The 20,014-nt window shown below is 43.2% G+C and overlaps 1 protein-coding gene across 1 annotated transcript in view; it reads left to right on the top strand.

Moving 5' to 3' along the window:
- azin1b (antizyme inhibitor 1b) overlaps positions 1-18,050 on the top strand; it is a 38,849-nt gene extending 20,799 nt beyond the window's left edge. Inside the window, exons 8-12 of the mRNA XM_064979457.1 lie at positions 133-207; positions 366-531; positions 884-999; positions 5,876-6,099; positions 11,603-18,050. Coding sequence (XP_064835529.1) covers positions 133-207; positions 366-531; positions 884-999; positions 5,876-6,099; positions 11,603-11,678 — 657 coding nt within the window. The 3' untranslated portion in view covers positions 11,679-18,050. The remainder of the gene's footprint in view (positions 1-132; positions 208-365; positions 532-883; positions 1,000-5,875; positions 6,100-11,602) is intronic.
- Positions 18,051-20,014: the final 1,964 nt, after the last annotated feature.

Here is a 20,014-nt window from a genome sequence, read left to right as displayed (position 1 = left end):
TGGAACTCACACGTGAGACGTTTATGTCCATAGACATCCTGTAAGTGTTCAATATCTACTTCTCAGGCCTGATGTCCCCGCCCCCCCGTCTTTTTTTTGCTCTTTAAATTGTTCTGTCTCTCTCCTGGTTAGGCGGAGTTGGGGTTCAACATGAGCATCCTGGATATTGGTGGTGGATTCTCTGGCTCAGAGTTTCAGCTCAAACAGGTATGTGATGATACCTCTCATCACATGGCATTACTTACTAAAACAAACAGATTTTATGTTTTCCTAATGGGCCGTGGTAATACATAGTGCACTATAGAGGGAATATAATGGTGTTTTTTTTGCACACAGGCATTACTCAACTGACTTCCTCTCTGTAGGTTCATACCGCCGTCAGACTGCTGCTGGATGCCTACTTCCCCACTCTGTCTGGAGTGCAGGTCATCGCTCAGCCTGGTAGCTACTACGTCTCCTCTGCCTTCACTCTGGCTGTCAATGTCATCGGCAAGAAGGTTGTGGCCCGGGACTGGAACGGCCTTGCTCAGGGTGAGCCTGCTGACTTGACTACTGCCGTCACTACTATTAATTGCTCCTGGGTTGCTGTTGATAAGACAGACCCTGGCCGTGACTCCGCCCTCTAAGGGTGTCTCGGAAGTTAGGATATGCTTAAAGAAACCCCACACATTTCCATTTAATTAATGGGATAGAACGGAGACAGTATTTCTCTATGGGATGAGAAAATATCTATAACAGAGCACACACACCATGTTAGAGAATATCTTTGTACAGGTGGATGTTGCAGAACATTACAATGAACCCGCTAAGGGGAATACGGTATACTGTGGTCTCTTTGTTGGTGTACTTTGTTTTGAAACATCCTGTCTATCTCATCCATCAGATGAGCTGACCCCAGATGACGAGCCAGAGTTCCTGTACTACCTGAACGATGGCGTCTACGGGTCTTTCTCCAGCAAGCTGCTAGGAAGCACCATCCCTGCCCCGGCTGTGCACAAGGTCAGTAGCAGCTGGCCGGTTCCTCATCAGAGGAGACGAGGTCAGTAGCGGCTGGCCCGGTTCCTCACCAGAGGAGACGAGGTCAGTAGCGGCTGGCCTGCGTCCTCACCAGAGGAGACGAGGTCAGTAGCGGCTGGCCTGGTTCCTCACCAGAGGAGACGAGGTCAGTAGCGGCTGGCCTGGTTCCTCATCAGAGGAGACGAGGTCAGTAGCGGCTGGCCCGGTTCCTCATCAGAGGAGACGAGGTCAGTAGCGGCTGGCCCGGTTCCTCATCAGAGGAGACGAGGTCAGTAGCGGCTGGCCCGGTTCCTCACCAGAGGAGACGAGGTCAGTAGCGGCTGGCCTGGGTCCTCAGAGGAGACGAGGTCAGTAGCGGCTGGCCTGGTTCCTCACCAGAGGAGACGAGGTCAGTAGCGGCTGGCCTGGGTCCTCACCAGAGGAGACGAGGTCAGTAGCGGCTGGCCTGGGTCCTCACCAGAGGAGACGAGGTCAGTAGCGGCTGGCCTGGGTCCTCACCAGAGGAGACGAGGTCAGTAGCGGCTGGCCCGGGTCCTCATCAGAGGAGACGAGGTCAGTAGCGGCTGGCCCGGTTCCTCATCAGAGGAGACGAGGTCAGTAGCGGCTGGCCCGGTTCCTCACCAGAGGAGACGAGGTCAGTAGCGGCTGGCCCGGTTCCTCACCAGAGGAGACGAGGTCAGTAGCGGCTGGCCTGGTTCCTCACCAGAGGAGACGAGGTCAGTAGCGGCTGGCCTGGTTCCTCACCAGAGGAGACGAGGTCAGTAGCGGCTGGCCTAGGTCCTCAGAGGAGACGAGGTCAGTAGCGGCTGGCCTAGGTCCTCAGAGGAGACGAGGTCAGTAGCGGCTGGCCTGGGTCCTCACCAGAGGAGACGAGGTCAGTAGCGGCTGGCCTGGGTCCTCACCAGAGGAGACGAGGTCAGTAGCGGCTGGCCTGGTTCCTCACCAGAGGAGACGAGGTCAGTAGCGGCTGGCCTGGATCCTCAGAGGAGACGAGGTCAGTAGCGGCTAAGTAACCATTAAACACACCAAAATCAAAGTTTAGTCATTTCTAACATGTACTGCCCTATTAGTTTCGTAAGAAAAGGGGGTATAAAATGCAAGGTTAATCTCACTTGAAGTTTAATAATTTTACTTTTTGATAAAATATGTGAAAAGTCCTATGTACCCATTAAGCCCATGGGTGTGCCAAATAAACTCACCTCTAAAATAATCAATTTGAATGAATTTCCCTTACAAATTTGCATTTATTTTGTAAAATGTCATTAGATTTATCTCCCCTAAAGTAATTAAAATAAGCTGATCATTACTATTCACGGTGAAAGTAGCGCTCCAGTCTCCCCCTACTGTGTATTATGAAGGTACAGGTAGGGCTGTCATGACATTTTGTCAAGCAAATAAGTGTCGGTCTCATTGACCGTTAATTAACATAAACACATTCAGCATCTCCTGGCTTCCACACAGCCTACAAGCCACTGATGCAAACCTTTGGGAACATCTACCGCAATAAAGCCATTATTTAATTTTAGACCGGTCCAAAGAAACATGAAGAACATGTAGTCTACTTCAGAAGAACAGAAAAGTATACATCAGAATTGTCCTTACATTATGCCCTGATCTGGCTGTGGGCTAGACGAGTTCATTTAGCGGACAAGATTAGCTTAGAATTCTGTGGCAAATACACTACCGGTCAAAAGTTTGGACACATCTACTCATTCAAGGGTTTTTATTTTTACAATTTTCTACATTGTATAATAATGGCGACGCTATCAAAACTGTGAAATAACACACATGGAATCATGTAGTAACAAAAAAAAGTGTATATTTGAGATTCTTCAAAGCAGCCACCCTTTGCCTTGATGACAGCTTTGCACACTCTTGGCATTCTCTCAACCAGATTCACCTGGAATGCTTTTCAGGGAGCTGCTTATGTATGCCAGTTAAGCTTTACAACCGGTGTAGAGCCTATAGCCTGTGGGCTAGGCTCCATGAGGTGTGAGACTTATGATTTGAAAATGTCGCAAAGGATAGGCTTGCGCTGTTCCTTGCCTTACTGCACACAAGCTGAGCATCCTTCAGAGCTTGAACGGATATGCAGAGAACAATAGGAGAAACTCTCCAAATACAGGTGTGCCAAGCTTGTAGCATCATACCCAAGGCTGTAATCGCTGGCCAAAGTACTGAGTAAAGGGTCTGAATACCTATGTACGCCCCTTCACTTTCCCCAAGTTTTGGTACTTTACAGCCTTATTCTAAAATTGATGAAATTGTTGTTTTTCCCCCCATCAATCTACACATCATGACAAAGCAAAAACATGTTTGACATTTTTGCTCATTTATAACAAATTAAACTGAAATACCACATTTACAATCAAGTTGTTGAAACATCTCAAGGATGATCAATGGAAACAGGATGCACCTGAGCTCAATTTACAGTCTCTTAGCAAAGAGTCTGAATACTTATTTAAATAAGGTATTTCTAAAAAAAAAAAAAAAAAAAAAAAAAAAAACGTTTGCATTTATTAAGGGGTTTTGTGTGTAGATTGACAATTTTAGAATAATGCTGTAATGTAACAAACTAAATGTGGAATAAGTGAAGGTTTGAATACTTTCTGAATGTGCTGTATATAATATGATTAACCTCTCTGGGATATGGCCAAAAGCCAGGGAAAATGCAGAGCGCCAAATTCAAATAAATGACTACAAAAATCAAACTTTCATTAACCTCTAGCGACGAGCAATCCCGTATCCGGGAGCGTAATCATAGCCTCAAGCGCATTACCATAACGCAACGTTTCCTATTCATGAAAATTGCAAATGAAATATATTGAAACACAAGCTTAGCCTTTTGTTAACAACGCTGTCATCTCAGATTTTCAAAATATGTGTTACAGCCAACGCTAGACAAGCATTTGTGTAAGTTTAGCATGGCATAATGCTATGCTAGGCTGTGCTGGCAGCAGGCAACATTTTCACAAAAATAAGAAAAGCAACCAAATTAAATCATTTACCTTTGAAGAACTTCAGATGCTTTCACTCAGGAGACTCCCAGTTAGATAGCAAATGTTCCTTTTTTCCAAAAATAATATTTTTGTAGGCGAAAAACGTCACGTTTTGTTCATCCTGCTTGGCTGAGAAATCGACCGAAAATACTTCAACTATAACGCCAAACTTTTTTCAAAATTTACTCCATAATATCGACAAACACGGCAAATGTTGTTTAGGATCCATCCTCAAAGTGTTTTTAACAAATATATTCTACAATATATGTGGCACTCACAGACAATATCTTTGCAGTTTTGGAAACGTCAGTGTTTTCTTTCCAAAGCTGTCAATTATATGCATAGTCGAGCATCTTTTCGTGACATATCTTGTTTAAAACGGGAACTTTTTTCATCCAAAAATTAAGAGTGTCCCCTATATCCAAGAGGTTAAATCACACATGGAAGATGGTAAATTAAAGCTACACTTGTTGTGAATCCAGCCATCATGTCAGATTTCAAAAATACTTTTCAGCGAAAGCAAACAATGCTATTTGAGGATAGCACCTCTGTAAACAGAGAGAGAAAAGCATATTTCAACCCTGCAGGTGTGACACAAAACGCAGAAATAAAAATATAATTCATGCCTTACCTTTGACGAGCGTCTTTTGTTGGGACTCCAATATGTCCCATAAACTTTTGTTCGGTTAATTCCATCGATATATATCCAAAATGTCCACTTATTTGGCGCGTTAGATCCATAAAAACACTGGTTCCAACTTGTGCAACTTGACAATAAAATATCTCCAAAAGTTACCTGTAAACTTTGCCAAAACATTTCAAACTACTTTTGTAATACAACTTCAGGTATTTTTTTAAAAACGTAAATAATCGATAAAATTGAAGACTGGATGATCTGTGTTCAATACAGGAGGAAAACAACAAACTGTAGCTAGCTTTCTGGTCACGCGCCTCTATCTAACAGTACACTTCAAGTGACCCTCGTTCAAGATGGCCGTACTTCTTCATTACACAAAGGAAAAACCTCAACCAATTTCTAAAGACTGTTGACATCCAGTGGAAGCGATAGGAACTGCAGGAAAGTCCCTTAGCAATCTGGATTCCCAATGAAAACTCATTGAAAAGAGTGACCTCAAAAACAAACAATCTGAATGGTTTGTCCTCTGGGTTTCGCCTGCTAAATACGTTCTGTTATACTCACAGACATGATTCAAACAGTTTTAGAATCTTCAGAGTGTTTTCTATCCAAATCTACTAATAATATGCATATCTTATCTTCTGGGGATGAGTAGCAGGCAGTTGAATTTGGGCATGCATTTCATCCGGACGTGAAAATACTGCCCCCTGTCACCAAGAAGTTAACAAGTTTTTTTTAATCAACTTAAATCTGAGCAAAAAATGTGTATTTTATATACTACCATTTTCTTTGAATATTTGGGATATCAACACACTATCCCCAATGTGTTGCACTGCAAACCGGGCTTAATAAGCCACCTAGAACCGTAAGATGACAGTGGGTCTAGAAGCCTCCGTAGATGACAGTGGGTCTAGAAGCCTCCGTAGATGACAGTGGGTCTAGAAGCCTCCGTAGATGACAGTGGGTCTAGAAGCCTCCGTAGATGACAGTGGGTCTAGAAGCCTCCGTAGATGACAGTGGGTCTAGAAGCCTCCGTAGATGACAGTGGGTCTAGAAGCCTCCGTAGATGACAGTGGGTCTAGAAGCCTCCGTAGATGACAGTGGGTCTAGAAGCCTCCGTAGATGGCCGTGAGTGGAGTCTCTATCATTTGCTGAACATATAGTTTGATATGCCTCACCTGTTCAAAGACCGTGTGTGTAATCTTCACCTCTCCTTCCACAGGGGGGGTCTAGGGCTGAGGAGCCAGTGTTCTCCAGCAGCCTGTGGGGTCCATCATGTGACAGCCTAGACCAGCTGGTAGACCACTGCCTGCTGCCGGAGCTCAGCCCTGGAGACTGGCTGGTCTTTAACAACATGGGGGCTGCTGGTCTGGGGGACATCTCCTCCTTCAGTGACCGCTCAGCCATCAGACCACCTGTCTACTACACTGTCTCGACTGCTGACTGGTACGCCCTAGTTATAGTGCTGCAGGGGGAGGTCGAATGTGTATTTCTCTCGTGTTGCTTCATGTGTTGCGTCTCTAGTCATAGGGGTTGCCTAGTGGTTAGAGCGTTTGACTAGTAACCGAAAGGTTGCAAGTTTGAATTCCCGAGCTGACAAGGTACAAATCTGTCGTTCTGCCCCTGAACAGGCAGTTAACCCACTGTTCCTAGGCCGTCATTGAAAATAAGAATGTGTTCTGAACTGACTTGCCTAGTTAAATAAAGGTAAAATTAAATTAAAAAAAATAGTTAGAATGTAGCTTTCTTACCAACTAATGTCTCTCGTCAGATAGTTAGAACGTACAGTGAGGGGGAAAAGTATTTGATCCCCTGCTGATTTTGTACGTTTCCCCTCTGACAAAGAAATGATCAGTCTATAATTTTAATGGTAGGTTTATTTGAACAGTGAGAGACAGAATAACAACAAAAAAATCCAGAAAAACGCATGTCAAAATTGTTATAAATTGATTTGCATTTTAATGAGGGAAAACATGACTTAGTACTTGGTGGCAATCAGAGGTCAGACGGTTCTTGTAGTTGGCCACCAGGTTTGCACACATCTCAGGAGGGATTTTGTCCCACTCCTCTTTGCAGATCTTCTCCAAGTCATTAAGGTTTCTAGGCTGATGTTTGGCAACTCAAACCTTCAACTTCCTCCACAGATTTTCTATGGGATTAAGGTCTGGAGACTCCGGGAACTTAATGTGCTTCTTCTTGAGCCACTCCTTTGTTGCCTTGGCCGTGTGTTTTGGGTCATTGTCATGCTGGAATACCCATCCACGACCCATTTTCAATGCCCTGACTGAGGGAAGGAGGTTCTCATTCAAGATTTGACGTTACATGGCCCCGTCCATTGTCCCTTTGATGCGGTGTTGTCCTGTCCCCTTAACAGAAAAACACCCCCAAAGCATAATGTTTCCACCTCCATGTTTGACAGTGGGGATGGTGTTCTTGGGATCATAGGCAGCATTCCTCCTCCTCCACACACGGTGAGTTAAGTTGATGCCAAAGAGCTCCATTTTGGTCTCATCTGACCACAACACTTTCACCCAGTTGTCCTCTGAATCATTCAGATGTTCATTGGCACACTTCAGATGGGCATGTATATGTGCTTTATTGAACAGGGGGACCTTGCGGGCGCTGCAGGATTTCAGTCCTTCACGTGTGTTACCAATTGTTTTCTTGGTGACTATGGTCCCAGCTGCCTTGAGATCATTGACAAGATCCTCCCATGTAGTTCTGGGCTGATTCCTCACCGTTCTCATGATCATTGCAACTCCACAAAGTGAGATCTTGCATGGAGCCCCAGGCCAAGGGAGATTGACAGTTATTTTGTGTTCCTTCCATTTGGGAATAATTGCACCAACTGTTGTCACCTTCTCACCAAGCTGCTTGGCAATGGTCTTGTAGCCCATTCCAACCTTGTGTAGGTCTACAATCTTGTCTCTGACATCCTTGGAGAGCTCTTTGATCTTGGCCATTGTGGAGAGTTTGGAATCTGATTGATTGATTGCTTCTGTGGACAGGTGTCTTTTATACAGGTAACAAACTGAGATTAGGAGCACTCCCTTTAAGAGTGTGCTCCTAATCTCAGCTCGTTACCTGTATAAAAGACACATGGGAGTCAGAAATCTTTCTGATTGAGAGGGGGTCAAATACTTATTTCCCTCATTAAAATGCAAATCAATTTATAACAATTTTGACAAGTTTTTCAGGATTTTTGTTGTTTTGTCTCTCACTGTTCAAATAAACCTACCATTAAATTTATAGACTAATAATTTCTTTGTCCGTGGGCAAACGTACAAAATCAGCAGGGGATCAAATGCTTTTTTCCCTCACTGGAGCTTTCTTACCAACTAATGACCGTCTCAAGTCAAATAGTTAGAACGTAGCTTTCTTACCAACTAATGGCCGTCTCTAGTCAAATAGTTAGAACGTAGCTTTCTTACCAACTAATGGCCGTCTCAAGTCAAATAGTTAGAACGTAGCTTTCTTACCAACTAATGGCCGTCTCAAGTCAAATAGTTAGAACGTAGCTTTCTTACCAACTAATGGCCGTCTCAAGTCAAATAGTTAGAACGTAGCTTTCTTACCAACTAATGGCCGTCTCTAGTCAAATAGTTCGAACGTAGCTTTCTTACCAACTAATGGCCGTCTCTAGTCAAATAGTTAGAACGTAGCTTTCTTACCAACTAATGGCCGTCTCTAGTCAAATAGTTAGAACGTAGCTTTCTTACCAACTAATGGCCGTCTCTAGTCAAATAGTTAGAACGTAGCTTTCTTACCAACTAATGGCCGTCTCTAGTCAAATAGTTAGAACGTAGCTTTCTTACCAACTAATGGCCGTCTCTAGTCAAATAGTTAGAACGTAGCTTTCTTACCAACTAATGGCCGTCTCTAGTCAAATAGTTAGAACGTAGCTTTCTTACCAACTCATGGCCGTCTCTAGTCAAATAGTTAGAACGTAGCTTTCTTACCAACTCATGGCCGTCTCTAGTCAAATAGTTAGAACGTAGCTTTCTTACCAACTCATGGCCGTCTCTAGTCAAATAGTTAGAACGTAGCTTTCTTACCAACTCATGGCCGTCTCTAGTCAAATAGTTAGAACGTAGCTTTCTTACCAACTCATGGCCGTCTCTAGTCAAATAGTTAGAACGTAGCTTTCTTACCAACTCATGGCCGTCTCTAGTCAAATAGTTAGAACGTAGCTTTCTTACCAACTCATGGCCGTCTCTAGTCAAATAGTTAGAACGTAGCTTTCTTACCAACTAATGGCCGTCTCTAGTCAAATAGTTAGAACGTAGCTTTCTTACCAACTCATGGCCGTCTCTAGTCAAATAGTTAGAACGTAGCTTTCTTACCAACTCATGGCCGTCTCTAGTCAAATAGTTAGAACGTAGCTTTCTTACCAACTCATGGCCGTCTCTAGTCAAATAGTTAGAACGTAGCTTTCTTACCAACTCATGGCCGTCTCTAGTCAAATAGTTAGAACGTAGCTTTCTTACCAACTCATGGCCGTCTCTAGTCAAATAGTTAGAACGTAGCTTTCTTACCAACTCATGGCCGTCTCTAGTCAAATAGTTAGAACGTAGCTTTCTTACCAACTCATGGTCGTCTCTAGTCAAATAGTTAGAACGTAGCTTTCTTACCAACTAATGGCCGTCTCTAGTCAAATAGTTAGAATGTAGCTTTTTTACCAACTCATGGCCGTCTCTAGTCAAATAGTTAGAACGTAGCTTTCTTACCAACTCATGGCCGTCTCTAGTCAGATAGTTTACATAAGACATCTTCATCCTAATGTCTGTGTGAAGTGGGGACTCGGACACACAGGGAGCAGTGTTGGGAGAAAGGGGAGCAACACGAAGCAGCTAACTACAGCTAAACTAGCAACATACGCTTCACAGCCTTTCTCTCCTGTTCGACTGGTTTTCATATCAACTTTCTTTATTTGTCCAGAAGCCAAAAGCACTATCATAATCATATTGACTTGGTTTAATACACTTGGTGTAATCCTAACAACGTACAGGAACTCAAATCCTTCTGCTCACCCGATCTAGAATTCCTTACAATCAAGTGCCGGCCATTTTACCCACCAAGAGAATTCTCGTCTGTTATCGTCACAGCTGTGTACGTTCCCCTTCAAGCAGACAGCAAGCCGGCCATCAAGGAACTTCACTGGACTGCAAACTGGAAACCATTTTTCCTGAGGCTGCATTTATTGTAGCTGGGGATTTTAACAAAGAAAATTTGAGAACAAGGCTCCTAAATTCTATCAGCATATTGATTGCACTACGCGCCGGGGTAATACACTCGACCACTGCTACTCTAACTTCTGTGATGCATACAAATCCCTCCCCCGCTGCCCCCTCGGCAAATCTGAAACCATCCGAGTTCTTGAATATTTACATTTTCTCTCTTTCAAAGTTGCTAATGGATAAATGAATCTCTCTGAAACGGCTTGCATCAGGTGTCTTTTCCCCCCTCAAATTGAACGGTAGTGTACCATCTCTACCTTCAGAACCAACTACCTACCTTACCATCTCTACCTTCAGAACCAACTACCTACCTTACCATCTCTACCTTCAGAACCAACTACCTACCTTACCATCTCTACCTTCAGAACCAACTACCTACCTTACCATCTCTACCTTCAGAACCAACTACCTACCTTACCATCTCTACCTTCAGAACCAACTACCTACCTTACCATCTCTACCTTCAGAACCAACTACCTACCTTACCATCTCTACCTTCAGAACCAACTACCTACCTTACCATCTCTACCTTCAGAACCAACTACCTACCTTACCATCTCTACCTTCAGAACCAACTACCTACCTTACCATCTCTACCTTCAGAACCAACTACCTACCGTACCATCTCTACCTTCAGAACCAACTACCTACCGTACCATCTCTACCTTCAGAACCAACTACCTACCGTACCATCTCTACCTTCAGAACCAACTACCTACCGTACCATCTCTACCTTCAGAAACAACTACCTACCGTACCATCTCTACCTTCAGAACCAACTACCTACCGTACCATCTCTACCTTCAGAACCAACTACCTACCGTACCATCTCTACCTTCAGAACCAACTACCTACCGTACCATCTCTACCTTCAGAACCAACTACCTACCGTACCATCTCTACCTTCAGAACCAACTACCTACCTTACCATCTCTACCTTCAGAACCAACTACCTACCTTACCATCTCTACCTTCAGAACCAACTACCTACCTTACCATCTCTACCTTCAGAACCAACTACCTACCTTACCATCTCTACCTTCAGAACCAGTGTCGCTGGATATATTTGGGTCTCCCGAGTGGCGCAGCGGTCTAAGGCACCGCTTCTCAGCGTGTCACTACAGTCCCTGGTTCGAATCCAGGCTGTATCACAACCGGCTGTGATTGGGAGTCTCATAGGGCGGCGCACAATTGGCCCAGCGTCGTCTGGGGTTGGCCGGGGTAGGCTGTCATTGTAAATAAGAATTTGTTCTTAATTGACTTGCCTTGTTAAGAAAATAAAAAATTGCATTTTGGCAAATAGTTTGCAAATTATGTATTCTATTCTCTGCCTCATTCCATTAGCTGCATGTTCAATACTGTGAGATGTTTTTTCATTTCTTATTGGAAAAAGTCTGTTCATAGTATTTCTTGTTTAACCGGTGTTGGTTAGTCGGCAACAAAATTGATTGAAATTTGTATCCATACTCATATTAGGTATCAATGTTATGTCCGTCATGCTCGGAGTTCACATTCCGAAGTGGTGATGTATATTGGCGCACCCATTTCTTTCATCTTCACTGTTTGTGATAGATAATATATCAAAAACATTGACAAGATGTATACCGGAAAATATTGTTGGAAGCTTTACCATCATTGCCCATTCCTGATTTTGTGTTCCACTGCAACTTTATTAGTCAAACAATGTTTTTTTTCCCCTGTGTGTTCCTCAGGTACAACATACAGGAGGCTGGGATAGCTGTGGACAGCATCATGAAGAACTTCTCCATGGTCCAGTACGGTGCATAGCTGCGCTCTGTCCCTCCCTCTCCGGTGTGACATCCGAGAGAGATCTCCTTACCCTGGGCTTTTAGTGGTCAACATTCCAACGGCCTTGGAAAATGCAGTGTTCAACTTTCCAGGAAGGTCGAAATAGACTTGAGATTTCCTGGGAACAGAAAACGATTTATTGGTGACCCATACCTCCAATTCTCAATTTGTTTTTGGAAAAAAGAAAAAGATCAACACATTTATCCCTCTTCCTACTCACCCCTCCTCCTCAGATAGAAAACACATTTATCCCTCTTCCTACTCACCCCTCCTCCTCAGATAGAAAACACATTTATCCCTCTTCCTACTCGCCCCTCCTCCTCATATAGAAAACAACATGTTTATCCCTCTTCCTACTCGCCCCTCCTCCTCAGATAGAAAACACATTTATCCCTCTTCCTACTCGCCCCTCCTCCTCATATAGAAAACAACACATTTATCCCTCTTCCTACTCGCCCCTCCTCCTCAGATAGAAAACACATTTATCCCTCTTCCTACTCACCCATCCTCCTCAGATAGAAAACAACACGTTTATCCCTCTTCCTACTCGCCCCTCCTCCTCAGATAGAAAACACATTTATCCCTCTTCCTACTCACCCATCCTCCTCAGATAGAAAACAACACGTTTATCCCTCTTCCTACTCACCCCTCCTCAGATAGAAAACAACACATTTATCCCTCTTCCTACTCGCCCCTCCTCCTCAGATAGAAAACACGTTTATCCCTCTTCCTACTCGCCCCTCCTCCTCAGATAGAAAACAACACGTTTATCCCTCTTCCTACTCGCCCCTCCTCCTCAGATAGAAAACAACATGTTTATCCCTCTTCCTACTCGCCCCTCCTCCTCAGATAGAAAACAACATGTTTATCCCTCTTCCTACTCGCCCCTCCTCCTCAGATAGAAAACAACACGTTTATCCCTCTTCCTACTCGCCCCTCCTCCTCAGATAGAAAACAACACGTTTATCCCTCTTCCTAAACGCCCCTCCTCCTCAGATAGAAAACAACACATTTATCCCTCTTCCTACTCGCCCCTCCTCCTCAGAAAACACGTTTATCCCTCTTCCTACTCACCCCTCCTCCTCAGATAGAAAACACATTTATCCCTCTTCCTACTCGCCCCTCCTCCTCAGATAGAAAACACATTTATCCCTCTTCCTACTCGCCCCTCCTCCTCAGATAGAAAACAACACGTTTAACCCTCTTCCTACTCGCCCCTCCTCCTCAGATAGAAAACACGTTTATCCCTCTTCCTACTCGCCCCTCCTCCTCAGATAGAAAACACGTTTATCCCTCTTCCTACTCGCCCCTCCTCCTCCTCAGAAAACACGTTTATCCCTCTTCCTACTCACCCCTCCTCCTCAGATAGAAAACACATTTATCCCTCTTCCTACTCGCCCCTCCTCCTCAGATAGAAAACACATTTATCCCTCTTCCTACTCACCCCTCCTCCTCAGATAGAAAACACATTTATCCCTCTTCCTACTCGCCCCTCCTCCTCAGATAGCAAACAACACGTTTAACCCTCTTCCTACTCGCCCCTCCTCCTCAGATAGAAAACAACACATTTATCCCTCTTCCTACTCGCCCCTCCTCCTCAGATAGAAAACAACACGTTTATCCCTCTTCCTACTCGCCCCTCCTCCTCAGACAGAAAACACATTTATCCCTCTTCCTACTCGCCCCTCCTCCTCAGATAGAAAACAACACATTTATCCCTCTTCCTACTCGCCCCTCCTCCTCAGATAGAAAACAACACGTTTATCCCTCTTCCTACTCACCCCTCCTCCTCAGATAGAAAACACATTTATCCCTCTTCCTACTCGCCCCTCCTCCTCAGATAGAAAACACATTTATCCCTCTTCCTACTCACCCCTCCTCCTCAGATAGAAAACACATTTATCCCTCTTCCTACTCACCCCTCCTCCTCAGATAGAAAACACATTTATCCCTCTTCCTACTCGCCCCTCCTCCTCAGATAGCAAACAACACGTTTAACCCTCTTCCTACTCGCCCCTCCTCCTCAGATAGAAAACAACACATTTATCCCTCTTCCTACTCGCCCCTCCTCAGATAGAAAACAACACGTTTATCCCTCTTCCTACTCACCCCTCCTCAGATAGAAAACAACACGTTTATCCCTCTTCCTACTCGCCCCTCCTCCTCAGACAGAAAACACATTTATCCCTCTTCCTACTCGCCCCTCCTCCTCAGATAGAAAACAACACATTTATCCCTCTTCCTACTCGCCCCTCCTCCTCAGATAGAAAACAACACGTTTATCCCTCTTCCTACTCGCCCCTCCTCCTCAGATAGAAAACACATTTATCCCTCTTCCTACTCGCCCCTCCTCAGATAGAAAACAACACGTTTATCCCTCTTCCTACTCGCCCCTCCTCCTCAGACAGAAAACACATTTAACAGTAACATATGCAACTAAATGGATGACTGTAGATGGAGCCCCGCTTCCAAACCAGGTTTATTCATTAGATAGTTTACATAAATGTGTAATTGGTTCATTTATATTATATATTGATTACCTGTTGACAGTCTTGTAAAAATCACTTGTCTGTTCAACATGATGATGCATTTGTCTATAGAAGATGATTCGCCAGGTTTAATATTTAAAATCAGTACTAAATTTTTGCTTTTGACCCCATAGTCTAGTTTAAGTGAGATGTTAACCTTAACCCATTCTTGATTACGTTTCATATTTTGGGGGGGGGGGGGGGGTTATTAATTGCATTTTGTAAAATAATATGGAGCACGTTTGAGTTCCCGCCAACATTTTCCCCAAGTACATACGGTTTTACTGAGCAATATCTTCCGTGGGAATACTGTTGTCTGTTTGAACGCTACATGGATAACTGTGATTCCATTGTGACATCTTAACATTCTTGCTTGGTGAGAGGGGCATTTGAAGGATTTGTTGAAGTGATTTCTTCTCAGAGGAGTTCTGAACAGAACTAGCTGGGTTCTGTTTGCTAATGTACAGACAGAACTTTACCAGGCTGGCAGAAAGTGGTCCTCGGTTCTAAATCCTTTTGAGGAAGTGTTCTGGACAGGAAAGCCCCCTTCAGCATTACAGCCCATGGCTTTCACTCTGATCATGCTGTAAAGCTTCTCTGCTGGGTTAAGAGATACAACTAACATCAGCCTTGAGACTTGGACACACTTGGAACATTTTGTTTCTATAAACCTTTCAACCACAAGTGTGTTACAAGGCCTTGTTCTCTGTCGCCACAGCACATAGCAGTCCACCAATAGACTTGTCTTCATATTTATGTGGCTCTAGCTTCTCATGCCTCTCTTACTGTATGGTGGTCTAACATGGAGTCTTGTACATTTTTTAATGTCTAAATAAGGTGACCAGAGCTGGACCCATATCTGGTTGTGCTCTTTCCATCTCCATTGCTCATTGTCAATCCCAGGCTGTTTGCCATGAGAGTGAGTGACAAGGAAGTGGGCATGATAGCGCAAACAGACTGGCACGCAAGCTTGACCAGACCTGACTGAACTCTTAACTGTCCCCCTTGTTGGACAAGTAAAGTACTGGAAATGACTTTCTAAGGCACTAATGGACCGTGTCCTATTTTTGACTGTAAATTGTGCTTGTTAAAGTAATGCAAGTGATTAATTTAATACATCTTTTGGACTGAAACCCTGTCTTTGGAGTTTTGCTTTTTTCATCTCTGGGAATTTACTAAACAAAAATATAAATGCAACAATTCGAATGATTTTACTGAGTTCAATTCAGGAAATCAGTCAATAGAAATAAATTCATTAGGCCTGAATCTATGGAATTCACATTACTGGGAAGGGGCACAGCCATGGGTGGGCATAGGCCCACCCACTGGGGAGCCAGGCCCAGCTAATCAGAATTATTGTTTTTTTCCCACAAGGGCTATATTACTGACAAATACTCCTCAGTTTTGTCAGGTGGCTGGTTTCAAATGATCCCGCAGGTGAAGAAGCCGGATGTGGAGGTCCTGGATTGGCGTAGTTACACGTGGTCAGCGGTTGGGAGGCCGGTTGGACGTACTGCCAAATTCTCTAAAATGTTGGAGGCAGCCGACGGTAGAGAAATTAACATGCAAAAGCTCTGGTGGACATTCCTGCAGTCAGCATGCCAATTGCACACTCCCTCAAAACTTGCCACTTCTGCAGCATTGTGTTGTGAGACAACTTCACATTTTAGTGGCCTTTTATTATCCCCAGCACAAGGTGCACCTGTGTAATGATCATGCTGTTTAATCAGTTTATTGATATTCCACACCGGTCAGGTGGATGGATTATCTTGGCAAAGAGAAATGCTCACTAACAGGGAAGTAAACACATTTGTTCACAACATTTGAGCGAAATAAGCATTTTGGGGATCTTTTATTTCAGTGTTTTAATATTTGATACACAGTAACAGCAAAGTTTTAAACACCTACTCATTCAAGGGTTATTTATTTTTACTATTTTCTATATTGTAGAATAAATAGTGAAGACATCAAAACTATGAAATAACACACGGAATCATGTAGTAACCAAAACAAAGTGTTAAACAAATTCAAATATATTTGAGATTCTTCAAAGTAGCCACCTTTTGCCTTGATGACAGCTTTGCACACTAATGACATTCTCTCAACCAGCTTCACCTGAAATGCTTTTCCAACAGTCTTTGAAGGAGTTCCCACATATGCTGAGCACTTGTTGGCTGCTTTTCCTTCACTCTGCGGTCCAACTCATCCCAAACCATCTCAATTGTGTTGAGGTCGGGTGATTGTGGAGGCCAGGTCATCTGATGCAGCACTCTCCTTCTTGGTCAAATAGCCCTTACACAGCCTGGAGGTGTGTTGGGTCATTGTCGTGTTGAAAAACAAATGATAATCCCACTAAGTGCAAACCAGATGGGATGGCGTTTTGCTGCAGAATGATGTGGTAGCCATGCTGGTTAAGTGTGCCTTGAATTCTAAATAAATCACTGTGTCACCAGCAAAACACCACCACATCCATGGTTCACATGCAGAGATCATCCATTCACCTACTCTGCGTCTCACGAAGACACGGTGGTTGGAACCAAAAATGTCCATTGCTCATGTTTCTTGGCCCAAGCAAGTCTTTCCTTTTATTAGTGGTGTCCTTTAGTAGTAGTTTATTTGCAGCAATTTGGCCATGAAGGCCTGATTCACTCAGTCTCCTCTGAACAGATGATGTTGAGATGTCTCTTACTTGAACTCTGTGAAGCATTTATTTGGGCTGCAATTTCTGAGGCTGGTAACTAACTTATCCTCTGCACCAGAGGTAACTCTGGGTCTTCCTTTCCTGTGGCGGTCCTCATGAGAGCCAGTTTCATCAGTGCTTGATGGCTTTTGTGACTTTACTTGAAGAAAAGTTCTTGAAGTTTTCCACATTGACGGACCTTCATGTCTTAAAGTAATGATGGACTGTCATTTCTCTTTGCTTATTTGACATGTTCTTGCCATAATATGGACTTGGTCTTTTACCAAATAGGGCTATCTTCTGTATACCACCCCTACCTCGTCACAACACAACTGATTGGTTCAAATGCACTAAGAAGGAAAGAAGTTCCACAAATGAACCTTGAACAAGGCCCACCTGTTAATTGAAAAGCATTCCAGGTGACTACCTCATGAAGCTGGTTGAGAGAATGCCAAGAGTGTGCAAAGCTGTCATCAAGGTAAAGGGTTGCTACTTTGAAGAATAATATATTTCATATATATTTTGATTTGTTAACACTTTTTAAGTTACTACATGAATCCATATGTGTTATTTCATAGTTGTCTTCACTATTATTCTACAATGTAGAAAATTGTAAAAATAAAGAAAACCCTTGAATGGTGTGTCCAAACTGTTGACTGGTACTGTATTTATATGGTAACATTTTGAATCTGGCTTTACTACTATAGCACATAGTTAATGTGTTTCTAACACATTTATAAATGGAAAAACAGACAGTAAAAAAATATATAATCAATAAGATTGAAGTATGTCCTATATCTAGGATATAAGAAAGCTCTGGAAATATATTTTTTTACACATTTAACCCCCATTTTTTTGGTTGGCACAAAACTACCTCTGTACTTTTTATTTTTTTTAATCAGTACCAGGTTACTTTCAGAAGAGTCCCGGAACAGTTGTGTTTTTTCTAACCAAATATGTTCTGATTTTCAGGGGGACTGTTGATTATTACTGCCGGTAATACTTAGTTGTTCTTGTAATGCCTCCTCATTTAATCCTGTTTTATATTAATTCCAAAACAATACATTCATTCACTGTTTTTAATACACCTTCAAAATGTTTTTGCTTACCCTGGTGTGAAATAAAACCTCATTCCATACACGACTTTCATGAACTCTTGCCTTGCGATAATGGAGGTGCCAAATACAGATTATTAGCAGGTGATTAGTTAAGAAGCCAACTACTTCAAAGACTGCAACAATGCTTGGACTATCATACCTGTAGACTGTGACACATAAGTTCTATTGCTAGTGACAACTGCACAGAAAAGATGCTCAGACTGCCAATGTAATAATATGCTAAATGTACACTCGTTTGAGGATAAAGAACCTGCTTCTGATTTTCATCTTGACACAACCAAGAGTTCATAGGAGGAAGTGTCAATGGTGCAGCCCAATCAAATCTCAGACACCCAAGAAATTAGGAATGAATACTACCACTTTGAGACAGAAAGTTGTCGTAGATGTTTATCAGATGAGGAAATCGTAAGCTCTATGAAAACTGAATCGGATGAGCAACATGTAACTGGAGTGTTTAAAGTCTGAATAAGCGAGGATACACTGAAATGTGTTTTGGAGGGTTCAGGTATACCACTCCAAACCATGTCTTTTCCATTGATCCGTGATAAATGGGAGAGGGTCCATTTGGAGAGAAGTGGGAGCTATTTCAAAAACTTCACATGGGTAGGCCTATAGTTATCTGGTGCTGGTTTATAGTTCTCAAAGGTAGGCCTATTTGCAGGAAAGATTAGAGTCCAATCCTTACTGTGTAGTATATTTTCGATATCAATTTTCAGTCAGTCAGAAAAGGATACTAAAACAAACGTTGAGCTCCGGAGAGGGAGCAACTTGCATTGTCATTACATAATACTGCCGCAAATAAGGTGCACAGGGAATTAAGACGCCGACCGACCTCTGGTGACGTTGGCTAGCTAAACGCATGCGCAGAATGACGTCACCGGGTCTAATGTTTAGATTATTTTGAGGAGATGGTTAACTTCATTGAACGCGCCCGGTGTGTGCGTTGTCAATGGCGATTCTGGGCCAAGAGATCACTCCTTCAAGGAATTAATTAGAGTCAATTCTAGCTCAAAAACCCAACATTAGCATGAATTACGTGAACAAGAAGTACAACATTACACATTTTCCGAGATAATTAACATGTTCTCTGTAATATCGGATAGTTTTGAAATAGTGTCATTGCATACTTTCGAGGAAAATAGAGGTTTCTCAATTCATGCCGCATTCACGTGCCAGTCGGTGCTAAGAAACTCTGACATGCCTGACTTACTAACTGGTTGAAAACGGCATGTGTGTAACTACAACCAATTATCAAGTCGAACATTGCAGAGTTAACTATTTCTGACAAGCAAGTGAACGTGGTAATAGTGTAACGACTCTGGGCTTCGGGCTAGAAGGTCGAGGTTCGACACCTGCTCCCTGCATTGTTTCATTCCATGGGCTGCAGGGCCAGTAACCGAAAGGTTGCAAGTTCGAATCCCCGAGCTGACAATGTAGAAATTGTCGTTCTGCCCATGAACCGGTAGTTAACCCACCGTTCCTAGGCCGTCATTGAAAATAAGAATTTGTCTTTAACTGACTTGCCTGGTTAAATAAATTACAATATCTTGACGTTTAGAAGGTATCGCTTAACGATTAGCTTAGCAGCCGTTTGATGCAGCATGACAACGGGAACGCGATTGGTCGACGTCTGCCGGCAGAGTTTCGCCATTTATTTCTTGCATATTTCCTCTATTATCTTGGTCGAATTGTGCGTCAAATCAAAGTTGTTTTTTTACGAAAATGAAAACGTGTCCGTTTGTCACTTTCACGAGGTTGGAGTAGTAACATGTTCAACTACTTAAAGACACTGGCTCTAATCCAGGTTGTGCCTTTAGATTTGGAGAAAATGGAGATCTAAAGACAACCATGTAACATCTCTCACTGACTTGTGGAACCCTTAAACCCCTGCCTGGTCTATTGCGTCTACGTTCCCTCACTTCTCGCGATGTTGCGCCTACGTTCCCGGCACGTCTCGCGATATTTCGCCTCGGTTTAGAAACGCTGTGA

The sequence above is a fragment of the Oncorhynchus masou genome, chromosome 12 (genome assembly GCF_036934945.1).
Source record: "Oncorhynchus masou masou isolate Uvic2021 chromosome 12, UVic_Omas_1.1, whole genome shotgun sequence".
NCBI classification, from domain to species: Eukaryota; Metazoa; Chordata; class Actinopteri; order Salmoniformes; family Salmonidae; genus Oncorhynchus; species Oncorhynchus masou.
Note: the sequence above shows the minus strand (reverse complement) of the source record. Positions and strands in the feature narration are given on the sequence as shown.